Below are 13,269 nucleotides of genomic sequence, written 5' to 3' on the forward strand. Positions count from 1 at the left end.
GAGGCCAGGCTATAAAGAAACAAGGTTGTAGCACGATGCATCATTCCCTCCTGAGTCAGGTCAGGCAGCAAAATCTCCCAAATGTAGCTCTCAGGGGCAAAGGTATAATTGAGCAGATGGGTTCAAAGGACATGGGCCCCACAAGCTCCTGAGGGCCCCAGCTCCACCACTCCCTATATTCTTCATTATTCAGAGGCGCCACCAGGAGAGAGGTGAACACGGGGCCCCTCTCCCCTAGCTACACCCCTGGTGACTCTAGTTTGGATTCCACAGCCATCTGAGGCAGAACTGGCCTGTACAGGAATGAGGGCTTTTCTGATGGTGGTTTCTCTTCCCCTGGCGTTCCCTCCGTGCCCGATCCTTTCCATTGGTGCTTTTGTGTAGATGGCCATGGAAATCATTTCTTGTCCGCCAGGCCTTTGAGGGATAGTTTCCTGAAAGCTGGCAAGTAGTTTCAAATACTACCTCTTATTTTTATGAGATATTTTCCTGTAATCTTTTGTTCTACAGTACTGTGAGCCACTTTGAGGCTACTGGTTGGCATAAAAATAGGATAGATATGTAATAAACAAACCACCATCACTTCTCCCCCAAAGCAGAAAAGCGCATCAGAAAATAAAGTCTCAGGTTAAGGTTTAATTGGATTTATTTGTGGAAAACCATTCTTGCTTTCCCTTAAATTATCATTATGATAGAAATCTTGATATGTATACATGATTGTCAAGGCAGAGAATAATTTGCAACATAGCCCCATTAACAATTTGCAGCATTGCAAACTCCTTACGCAGGTTAAACATTTTGCAGTGTCACATGCATTGAGTAAATACACAGTATTCCTTCTCTTGGAACAAGGATGGTGTTATGAAGTTGAACAAGACTTACTATAGTAGGCACACTTACACTCCTGGATTAAATTTGTAAGCTTTTATTATTATTTTTTAAATATATAAATCATGCTTGCATCTTTCTGTTTTTTTAAAACGTAAAGTAATAAAGAGATGTTTGCAGTAAGTGCTCTTATAGGAATCATTCCAGGTTTTTTTTCTGATTAAATGGAGCTTTAAAAAACCCCAAATTTATACATCTACAGTATGAGTAAATCCTGCAAGTGAAACGCGGATTCCCAGTTACAAACAACAGGCCCAGTCCAGCTCCAGTCACAGGCAACTAGTCATGTGCAACAATGGGTAGCTCTGGACAGAGATTAACCTCTCCGTGTGCATCAGAGGAGCATCCAACCAGTTTAACAGGGCTTAAGGAAGCGTTGTGAAAGGGATTTGCATGCAGACACACATCTTCATCCACATGAGCAATATTTGCGGGATTTGGGCAAATGTTCATAATCCAACACAGAATGTTGGATGCTTGCATACTTGTAGAAGGGGGAAAAGGGGGGGAAAAGCATGTTAGGCGTGATCCAGTTCTCAAATCTCTCCTATTGAAATCAATGGGACTTGAAAGTGCTTAACTTTGTCTGGATTGTGCCTGTGATTGATGATGATGATGATGATGATGTTAATGTTCCTCAGAAAATGAGTCCTATAAGTTAAATAACTTAAGGGTATGTATTGCAAGAGCTGCCAGGGGAAGTTCTGAAATTCAGACATGGTATAATTTATATATTTTTATTTATTACACACTGCTTTGAAAGCATTTGCTGAATGTGATATACACATTTGCATAACTAACAGGATTCTGTCCACATTAAACAATTTTGCGGTTATGACTTCGTATGTTTTTTGAGAAACCACTCTAACAGCCTGCTTGTGATGCCATCTAGGGATGCTGTAATTATTAATGATGTTCTACTCTTAAAGCAAAAATTCCCTGTGCTGCTGTGGATAACTGTTCCAAACAAGCAACAGGCTTTAAAACAGTATAATTAGATCAGCTGATAGTCAGATCAAGTAGTGACTCAGTGTGTAAACTGTTAGGCAGTTAAGCCAATTGCACAGCAGATTGGTTGCTGTTTGGTTTGTTCTTTTGAATGTGAAAAATGCATAATGAAGCCATAAATCTACATGGGTTTGGAAAGGGGAATAATGCACAACTATTTGAATCTTTTTTTAAAAAATCAATGCAACAAGCATATAATACTTAGCATGTGTTCTGGACATGTGATGTCAGTGTTTGGAGAGGCAGAAATATCTGTAAAAATAAATTGAAAGACTGCTCACACACAACTTCAATCCAAGATGGAAAATCAAAGCATCCAATTGTGTATCATGAATCAGCCCTTAAACTTGTCTACACTGCAAATTTAAATCACTTTCATTCTGTTGACCAGTTTTGTCATATGCTTGGTATTATATGGCTTTGAAAGAAATAAGACTAGCATAGGATTTTCAGCATTCTCACAAGATTGCAATTTTGGATTTTTGGTGGGAAGTTACAGACTGGTTAGAATTTGTTATGTAAATGTGCCCAGAATAGGATCGGTGACCATGCCCTTGGCTTTCCAGTGAGAGTCTGAAACATGTAAGGCAATGTTTATGGAACTGCGGAAAAGACCCATAGCCTTGTCTTCCTTTGGCTTTTACTTTTAAAAGTTGAGTGTGTGTGTGTGTGTGTGTATAAATATAAATAAAATAATTCAGAAATTTAGGTAGCTTAGTTTAGAATAGAAGTAGGAAAGTTCTTCTGATATAGACAGATAATTTAGATTGCTGTGAAACTAATACCCAGTTTTTACATTATCTAAAATGGTAGGTTTCTTGTCACTTCTGAGTTTTATCCATGTTGCTACTTTTGTATATGTATATTTTCCATCAAAGGGGTTCTGCTGCATTGCGAGCTTATATGCATTGTGAGCTTATATGTCAGACTTTCCCCATCAGGACACATGTTGCCACTGTGGTATGAAATCCACTCTTACTATGTGAGGGGGAGATGTTCCCAGTTGCAACCGTAGTGGTAGTTGGAACTGTGTTGCTCCAGGGAGTGAGTGAACCAGGCCTAAGTAGCAATACAGCTCTTTTTAGACATATTCAGTTATGTACCTTGGATCTGAGGAGTTAATGTGAATTATATGCTCAGTCATGAATAGGTTCAGATGGATTGCCACAAAGTCCTAATTCACTTCCAGCCTTTTTCCTATTTCAGGAAAAACAACAACAGGAGAGAAATGATGAAAGAGATAGGAAGAAACGGAGAAAAAGTGATCCGTTTTCTTGTAACTGAGAAATAAAACGGAGAGCCTTTTGTTGACAAATGTGAGAGGGACCTCATGGAGTGCAACAGAAATTAGTTCATTAAAAACATATCTTGATCTTTGCTACTTTGCAAAACACTCCAGTCCTTTGTGCGTAACTATTTCATGAATGTAAATTCTTACACCAGCTTGGTTCCAAAGATACAGAACATTCTGCTATTCTGCTAGCTTCCTGGGAAAAGGATTAAAAATGTACAGTGCTTGAGTCTACATTCCAGTCTTGAGTACTTTCTTTGAAACAGTGGCTTTCAAATGCTTACCCTTAGGGTGCTCTTTGCACATTTATTTGTCTGCCAAGAGACTCCTATGACTTGGTTGTGAGAGATCTGCACCATGCAGAGGATTCTGGGGTATGTACTAGGGAGCACAATGCTGTTTGTGTGTGGCCAGGTTTGCTGAGTCTAGCTGTCACCCTGCACAAACGGAGCCTGGACCCTAAAAGCCCCCAGGACTTTTCTGAGGCTGTGTCCTGCAGAGGAAAGGGTGGTAATGGCAGACCAGCTTTTAGCCCGCTTGTTTGCCCTTACTAATCGGTTGATTAAGGAAGTCACGTCTTGATGCTAACCACTTGGGAGAAGAGTACCCCATGATGAGAGAGCAACTGGAAGTTTTGCGACATTGTACCTGTTTTCCTTTCCCATATTTAGCACTTACATGCTGATGCTTCAATAGATAGATTGGGCTATTAGCCAAAACATCAAGCTCACCTAGTAGCCATGTAAGCCTGGCCACAACGAATGCAAGCTGCAGATGAAGTCTGCGATGGCTTCTTATTTTAAAACTGTATTTGATTAGATTACTTTCCCTTCAGCAGGCACAATGGACCAATGCATAGATAGAAGCCGATCTAGATAGCTGATAATTCTCTTAGAAACCACAGTGTGTCCAGAAACAGGAGGGAATTACACTCTTAGCCATTGCCATGCTTTGTTCACAAAACACCCGCTTTTGCATTTAGCTATAGTTATCATGAGTTATGTCTTTACAAAATCAAATTTAGGACACAGAAAAAAGCCCCCAAGTCCTTGAAGTGTGTTTCAGGATGAAGGCAGAGCTTGGAAAAGTAACTGTAGAAAGAGCATACGATTCAAAACATGCAGTGCCGTTCCATGCACTTATTGGGCGTTTAGTATCCCTGTTGTTCCCATCCCCCCATTAGCACGCATGATTCACCTGTGTGTTTCACCCACCTCCTTTCATGGAAAAGAAAAACATCACAAACCCCATGAGAGACTATCTGTGCAGTTTCTCCCAAGTTAGATCTTACACTTTCAACTGCCATCACTGCCCACATGGAAATCTATATACCAGGTCCACAAATGTTGGCTGTAGGTGATTTGGAGACCAAATCTCGCAAGATGCTAAATGCAGATGCTGTTACCTGCTACAGAATTCACAAAATGATATATCTTGAGAGTGAAGTAACCACACTGAAAAAGTCAGATGAACTTTTGTGCAGGCCATGAAGTGAACCCAGGTTAGCTGGTCATGTGGGTGGGGGCAAGGTGCCCAAACCCAAACTAGCCAAAAGCTGTTAACTACACTTTGAAACCCTGGGTTAGCCAGCCATGTGGCTGCCACTAGCCAAAACACCTGTGTCCCATGCCAGGAGCAGACATCGGGGAAGGGATGTGCTGCCCTCCAGAGCCAGCCAGATACATCCCTATCCAGGGCAGTCTCAGCAGTGGGCTGCCCAGCAATCCATCATGTCACACATGCAGGCCATGCCCACCCACATGCCTGCCACCATGTGCCACCTGTCTGTCGAAAGGGACAGGCACCCTTGTGGCATCAGGCACTTGGGAGGAGAAGGGGCATTGCCCTGGCTCCTCCAGTGTTGTGGAATGGCAATGCCCCAGCACGTCTGCATGTGCATCTGCAACTGTAACCTGTAAACTGAGCAAAGGGGCACCTTTTTAAGTGGTGATTCAAAAGTCTGGCAGGGGGAGAACAACTGCCCCAATCCAGCCCCAGCAGAGCATCTTTCCAGGGGCTCCTGTTGTGTCCTCATGGTCCTTTTCAGACTGTGAACCCCTTGGGGCAGGGAACCATCTTCTTATGTATTATTTGCCCATGCAAATTGCTTTGGACACATTTGCTGAAAAGTGATGTGTAAATATTAGTAGTGGAACCATGGCTGGCTCCCTGGGCTGGGTCCGTGCCTTGGAGTGGTGGTGGTGGGGAAAGGGTCTACTGGCATAACCAAGCGGGGGCTGGGGGAGAGTTGCACCTCATGGTGGGGTGGGGGACTCAGTGGAGTGGAGACCTTGTTCTGTTCTTTAACTGATATTACGGTGGGCCTTTGTGCAGCAGCAAAAAAAAGGGGGGGGAGGAGGGGGAGGCAACTGAAAGGCGGAAGAACCAGGTGTGTACCATTCATCAGTACCAGCCACAGCGGCAGCCTAGTTAATTGGCAAGGCTGCCGCCAGTGTGCACGCAAGGGGCAGTGGTGGAGAGACTCCTTGAACTGGGGCCGCTCTGGTTTCAACTCATATTGGCACCCCTTTGGGGGGGGGAGGGGCGGTCTGTTTCGAGCCCTGACCACTCAAACCAGTTCACATAGCCCGAATGCAGAAATATTTTATGACTTCCCAAATTCAGACATAATATCTTTCCAGGAACCAGAAGCTGGAGATGAAGAACAGGTGAAGGTTGTTCTGTCTGTGGCTAATGGTGAAAACAGAATGCTGGACTAGCTGGACTTCTGGTCTGACCCAGCAAGGCAACTCTCTTATGACTACTACTTTTAGGACTACTTCTATAGTCATAACCAGATCATTATGTGACATAAAAAGGTCAATCTAGCCCAGAAACTGTCTCTGCACTGACTAGCAGCAGCTCTAGTCAGACAGATCTGACTTAGTCTTGCTACCTACCTGAGAGTAACTAGAGAGTCCAAGCACTGAACCTGACACCTATGCATGCAAAGCATGTGTTTTCCCACTAGACAAAGGTTAATAGGGATGTAGTTAAAGAAGCATGACTCTGTACATTATGACAAGATGGGATACATTTATTAGACTTTCTTGTATTAACAAGAATGAATGAGAGCTGTATTTTAACCCTAACCAGATCCAATTTTAACCCCCTACCAATCCACCATGAAGGTAGGCTAGCTAGAGATTTCTAAAGTCTTAAATCGTGGACATAGATCCATCACAAGCAGAAAATGTGGCCTTGTTAATCTCTAGCAAATAAGACGCCCGCCTCTGTAAAATGGTCCTGGGAAACTGGTTTGCTGAAGTTTTAAAGCAAGAAACAGAGTTTTCTGATAATGAGCAGCTGGGGTGAATGAGTGTAGAACGCCAATATCACATCACATGTGATCTCAGTTCTCCTCTCACAGCTCAGCCCATGCCTCATTTTCATAGTCATATACTACAGCCCTTGGTGCAGTGTGCATTAATAATAATCACATTTACATATACAGCCCTTCCTTTCAAGACGTTTAGTATGCGCTTTTAAAATCAAAAGGTATAATTAAAGACATTTAAGAGGGAGAACTTTGAAAGGCTGTTTCTGATATTTTGGTGCACTGTTTTTTGAAAAGCTGCTTTGAACATTCCAGAGAGATGAAGAGAGGAAGCAGCAGCGTTTCCAGCTATGAGCCAAAGGAAAGAGCTACATGTTCTCTCCACTACTACTACTGCTACTACTACCAATATTTATCTGCTGCTTTTCAACAAAGTTCTCAGTGGAAGGGCAGAAATATATATATCTCCCTGAGGAGAACAGGTATATTACTGAACCTTTGGACAAAATCCTAAAATCTGGGGAAGAAGTGCATGTCCCTCATGCTAAAACACCCTTTTTTCAAGGGGGGGGGGACAACTTCCTATTCAGTCCAGCACAGTATCTGTCTCAGTGGCTCTTGCTGGGGTGTGTGTGTTTGCTTGGTGGCTTGTTTTCTTAGACTGTAAGTCCCTTTGGGACAGGGGACTATTGTAGCTTTTGTAAGAATGTATACCACTTTGAGAACTGTTGTTGTTGAAAAGTTGGTATGTCCACTTTTGTCACTTCTCTGGAATGTTTCAAGAAGCTCTCAAAGTATAACCTGCCTACAGCATACAAAGCCTTTTCAAAAGAATACAGATGAAAACCAACACATTTAAAAGTATTGATGCCCAGTGCTACCAGCCACCCATGGTGTCCAACTGAAAGAACAATACTTAATTGTTCAAAGTATTTTGAAAGGCTTCTTACCATCCTGATTTGTGACAAGCTACAGCAATGAGGGCTAATTTGCATAACCATTCTGCCATCCTCCTAGTGACTAGTCTTGCATGGACTCCAGCGTGCATCATGAATTGCAGCTCACCATTTTCTAGAAAAAGATTTTTTCAGGAGACACTGTGCCAAAATCTCAAAACACATGGCGCAGAAGCATCAGGGCATCCACAAGATCATTCACCAACCAAAGAGATCACAAGATCATTCACCAACACTTATGGAGCTGGTGGAGTTCACAACACGTGAACTGGCCGTGTGAGTAATGGGTGAGACTTTGAGCCATGTGAACTGGCTCAAAGTCAGTAGCACAAGTGGGAACGTAATACAGGTAAGAGTATTCCGGTTCACTTTATGGACCTCATAAATTTATGGACCACTTTATGACCTCATTAAGGACTGCTTAATGGATCTTATTGATGCCATTAAATTGACCTTATTGACCTCATTAAGGACTGCTTCACACATGGATGTACACAGGTGTAGGGAAACAAATATATACATTCATGAATACTGACCTGTGAAGATAATACACCAGGCTATTTTGCTATATGTACTTCCTTGCTAATTAGTTAGCCCCCAAACACCTAATCCAGTTGAGTCAGTGAGGGGTCTACTGATATAGCTTGGTGCATGATAGATAGCACTAAGGATGCAACAGGCACAGCAGAGGTGCAACCCATCTGTGATTGGCAAAGTCCAGCAGGAAGTAACAAGTTACTTAAGCCCAGCCCACAGTGCACCACCGTCTTATTTCTCATACTCAACTACCATCCTTGGCTGCAGATTCACCACAGTAAATCAGAGTCAGGCCAGTGCAAAAGTAAATGTTCATGTGATGGGAAACAATCCTAATTCCTACTTCCATTTCCCCAAGAAACGATGGAGGAAAGCAATTTTTCTCCATCACTGAAGGTCCGGACATATTTGTAATTCAATGTTAGGAACTAAGGAGACAGAAATATATACAATGACTTTAAAACCCTCTTGACTTGAAAGGTTAATGCAAATTTTGATTTACTCTCTATCGCAGAATAAAACCAAAAGAGCTGGAAATATGGAGCAGGAAGAAGTGCTAGGAAATTACCTCTGTTTAAATAATCCAGTTGAGACCTTTGTTAATGAAAAAAGAAAGTACTGTTACCTACATTGAGAACAGAGTAAATCACTGAGAAACTAACGTGAGTGTCCATTAGTTAGTTAGAACATTCCTAGATTCATTGACCCAGCACCAGATACTGTTCCCCAGTCCCCTCCTTCCCCACCCTCCCAGAGTCATTGCAATTTGTGATAAATGCAACATTTCAGAATTGCAGTAGAAAATATGGCCATTTTAAAAAATCGTTCTTGTCTTCCAGTCCTTTGCTGAGTTTACAATGCAGGATGAAATCACCCAGGAGAAGGTTTGCTTGCCTGCTTTCTTGCCCACTTGGGCACATGCCCCCACCTCGGATCTCTTCCTGAGGTGGGTAGATCACTTGGATCCCGTATGCACTGTTGTTACTGTGGTCTGCCTAGGTCTTCTCTCTCCTACTGCAGAAACGCCAGATGAAGCTGATGATGCAAAACTACAGAGAGTGGATGTGGCCATACCTGAAAGAGAGAGAAAAGGAAAGAAGGTAAGAAAGATACTGGTTAGAGTGCTGGACTTGGACTAAGGAGACTAACCCCTACTCAGAGTGGAATTAAAATTTGTGGTAAACATGAGGCTACTGTGGAAAATGGCAGTTCTGTGTTGAGTCCTCCCATCCCCGTCTATAATGTCTACTACAGCTTATCCCATGTTCGGACATCATTATGCTGTAAATTGCCCTGCCTCCAGCTACCCAATAATGTCTGTTATTGGGAATGCTGTCTTGTATTTATGGTAACGCTTATGCCCTCAATCTACCTCACAAGGTTGTTGTGAGGTTCAAAGGGGACAAACCCACACCTGCTTCCATGAGCTTCTTGGAGGAAGAGCAGGATACAAATGTGATTATGAGTTATCACAATGGCAGCATTCCGATCACTCTGCAGGGAACTGCTCTTTCCAGAGCCAGCAAAGAGTGCCAATAAAAGTTTGGTTTCTAGCCAGTCATTCCTCAGGAGCACTGTCTCTAAAGTGAATGTGAAAAGCAATTGGAATGACAGCCTGCATGTCCTGCTCATCCCAGCAGCTGTGGATTCAGTGGGGCATGCTCTCTCCACCTGTGCTACAACCAGTCTCCCCACTGAGATCAGGGGGAATTCATGCATTCCTCACAAAGCAAACAGATCCAATTAGTGCATAAATGTCCTGCTGTTTTGTATGATGGCAGCACACACAGAGCGGCTTTGATTTCACCTTTTATCATCCAAATAGCTTTTCGTAACTGGGCTGCTGGAGTGACTATTTGTCATGCTTTGAATGAGAAGTCATTGCCATTTGCACTGAGAAATGGGAATCTTTTACACATGAGCCACTGAAATCCCAAAGCCAAACTACACATTACATTGAATCCATTATTAAGATATGGATGTATGGATGGGCTTAAAACGGAAAGTGTCCCCGTTTTTTCTCCCCTACAAAAAACAACTTCGCGGGGTGGGCGGGGAGAGAATCTGGATCAAGGCAGCAGGAAGGGGACAGGTTAGTATTTTTCCTCTGCATCATTTCCCTGCAGAATCACCCTCAAAGTGGCTATTTGCTGCAAATGGCTGCTTCAGGGGTATTGTTGGCAGAAAAGAGGTGTATGGGGAAAGTGCCCCACTCCCTGTCACATGCTATGGTCCAATCAACATCATTCTCATGGTTGCTTTTTGTGAGAAAAGACACCCTTCTCTCTTAATGATGGGTTTAAGTAGCATGTCGTTTGAGCCAGTTGTACTGTCCTAATTCAGCTTTGCAAACGTATCCAAGGGTCAAAGTAAACTGTCTAAGGACAGCCTGCACAGTGATGTTGCTGCATACCACACATATGCTTCTGGGGCTTCAGGCTGCTCTGGTGATTCATCTTCCAATTTAATTAAATTGCAAGATCAGCTTTTGATCTACACAGCACACTTCCTACTGTTTAGCTAGTCATTTTTCAGAAACACCTTCTGATCCTCAACAACAGTGCTTGACACTTAGCATCCTTCCTGAGAGGTGCCAGGGGGATCTGTAAGAACTGTGCAACCCACCAAGCATTCCCTGTCATATCGGTAAGAGCCCTTTCCAGCGTGGCATTTGACAGCCATATACCCCAGTCAAATGTCTGGCCGCCCCCTCTTGTAAATACTTAATTAGTCTATAGCCAATGAGATATTTTCCTATCTTTCAGATTTCTGTATCAGTCCTATAACTGCCTTCGGTAATAATCCATAGGCAGAGAAACATGAATCATTATTGTAACTTTTATAGCTTTCAAGAAATTATACTTTAAATTTAGCCTAGCAACAGTGGAGGCTGAAGATGCACCACATTGGCTGATGCGATTATGACATCACTTTCCTGGGCTTCTCTGGGACAGATATACTGCAGCTTATTTTGCTGGCTTTACTCTGCTTTTTTAGTCTAAATTTGCTGCCAGCTAACAAGCCCCAAAAATTATTAAGGTGTGCAAACTACATGGGGGAGGGAGATTCTTCCAACTTTGATAACAATTAATGAGGTTGCAGCTCTGATTTGGGTGGGACACTGCTAAGGTGGGGGAACTAAGGAACTTGCTCTTTTTCTGATACTGCAGGCCTTTGGTGTGAGGCAGCTGCAGTTCGGATTCGGGAGGGGATACTGGAGGGGGGTGAAGAACTCTTTCTCTACCACCGTGATGTGTTTGGAGTGTGGGGGAACAGAGTCAGAGAAGCCATGTTTCTGGAGTCTTTTCCATGTCCCTAAAGGCAGAAGACTGGAAGGGCCAAGAAGATGAAGAGAGGAGCAAAGTAGGAGGGGGCTGACTAACAAGTGTGGGGAGAGTAAAGTGCCTTTTACTTGTATGGGCGGGGAGGAACCCTGGTCTTATGGTACTTCAGTTTGAGAGATATCAGGCAGATGTGTGGCACAACTTAAATTAAGGCAGGGATGCCACCATCATCCATCCCTGCCAGAAATGTTTCCATCTGCATTGGAATCCCTGCTCTTTAATCCGGGGTGTATGGAGGGAGGACAGTTAACAGTAATGTATGCACACGCACTCACACTCCCTCTCTGTCCAAATGCCTTTGTTCCATCATTTCTTGTAATTTTTTAAAAAAATTTAAGTCTCTCAAATATGTGGCTCAAAGGAGAATAAGTCTCATTCCTGTTGCAACTTCCCCTGTAATCACACCGCTCCATTTTGTACTCTGCTGCTGCTCCCAGACACCAGTGACACAGGATTGTGTGTAATGAATCAGCTCTAATGGATTTGCTCATATAGCTTCTTTCAGATGGTCTTCCTATACCTACTGTGGAGGCTCCATGCACACAGTACAATCAATGTGCATGTGGACAGACAGGAAGCACAGCACTGGCATAGAGACTCTCCATCTGATTGGGGAACCAATGAATGGCTTCACAGAGAGGCTGCAATGTGAAAACTGGCATATGTTTGAAAGGAGTTCCAGGTAACCTGTGTCTCCCATCCTCAACTCCAGATATGTACAAAGTCTTAAGTAGTTTGTCTGGAGAATTCTGGAGCTTCCCCCCCACAAGCGTTCCCATTTGGCTTGGAAAGGTTTGGGATGTGAAAAGGAGATAACTCGGCCTGGTAGGACAACTAACAGCACAGTTTTGTGGCGTCGACCCTCCTCCCACTGGGTAATTGCTTTGCTGGATCAGACCAAATTCTCTCTAGTCCAGCATTCTGTTTCCAACAGCTGTTGGTCAGATCCTCCTTGAAAGAACACACACAGAGCATGATGACCTGCTCCTCTTCCCAGCGTCTGGCACACTGCCTCTAAACACAGGAGGTTTTTTTACCTATCATGACTGACAGCCTTCAATAGCCTGTTCCCCCATGCATTTGTCTATTGCAGTATCTGATGGGAGTGAAGATGTAATTATATTTTTGAATATTTATATCCCACGTTATCAATCACATTTCTCACAATGTCTAGTGAATTTCAGTTACCCAACCAACTTGAGCATTTCCTAAAGAAGGCAGAGCTCAGAGAAAAGATGTTAGGTTATCCTATCAAGTCTTGACTAGCAAAGAGTTGACAGGAGAAAGACTTGGTGGAAAGGAGTTTTAACCGAGGGTGATTTGCTGTCAAGGAATTAAATTTCAGAAGAAGATGATCAGCAGAGGATGACCACCAAATGACCTCCCTTAACTCCCAGTCTAAGATCTGACAGTCATGCCAGTTTGCTGTCATGTACTTACAATCTTTCCTGGCTGTTCCGTCAGTTAGTGGGTTGGCCCGACTGAGGGTGCTCGACACGCTTACATTTGAACTGTCCAAACTGCTGCCAAGATGTAACTTTCTCATGTGTCTCACAACTGCTGTGGCATTAAATGCTTGCTGGAAGATAACGGAGAAAAAATTGTGTTGGATATTGACATGAACATTTGATTAAGGACACTTGATTAAACATTTGATTAAGTGCACTTTTACAAAGAAGTCACCAGACATGGCAGTCTGCTGTACTACCAAATAGATTTTTAAAATGGCTAATTCCAAAATATCTATTTCCAAACAATACTGAAGGAGCACTGTCAGATTCACAGTTATAAATATGCATATTTGTATTCTAAATGTTAAGGACTTAAGGACACACAAGCAAGGTTGTGGGATTTGGAGTGGGGGAAGCGAATGAGAACATTTTGAAAATGCCCATCCTCCTCATCTCCCCTTCCCCTGAAAACAAAAGTGGTCCCTCCCCACCCCCAGATGTAACCCACACCCCAGTG

General features: G+C 43.1%; 1 protein-coding gene and 1 long non-coding RNA gene across 4 annotated transcripts in view; one reads left to right on the plus strand and one right to left on the minus strand.

The window, feature by feature from the left end:
* LOC128326682 (uncharacterized) overlaps positions 1-13,269 on the plus strand; it is a 50,941-nt gene that overhangs the window by 26,437 nt on the left and 11,235 nt on the right. Inside the window, exon 2 of the long non-coding RNA XR_008308192.1 lies at positions 8,472-9,057. This is a non-coding gene — a long non-coding RNA (uncharacterized LOC128326682). The remainder of the gene's footprint in view (positions 1-8,471; positions 9,058-13,269) is intronic.
* The window catches only part of CAMK1D (calcium/calmodulin dependent protein kinase ID), a 322,158-nt gene continuing 309,517 nt past the window's right edge, over positions 629-13,269 (minus strand). For all 3 annotated transcript variants that reach the window (XM_053253950.1, XM_053253951.1, XM_053253952.1), the window contains exons 10-11: positions 12,742-12,880; positions 629-9,031 (exon numbers count right to left, since the gene is read on the minus strand). In XM_053253950.1, coding sequence (XP_053109925.1) covers positions 8,913-9,031; positions 12,742-12,880 — 258 coding nt within the window. In that variant the 3' untranslated portion in view covers positions 629-8,912. The remainder of the gene's footprint in view (positions 9,032-12,741; positions 12,881-13,269) is intronic.

Source organism: Hemicordylus capensis, chromosome 5 (assembly GCF_027244095.1).
Source record: "Hemicordylus capensis ecotype Gifberg chromosome 5, rHemCap1.1.pri, whole genome shotgun sequence".
Classification (NCBI taxonomy): Eukaryota; Metazoa; Chordata; class Lepidosauria; order Squamata; family Cordylidae; genus Hemicordylus; species Hemicordylus capensis.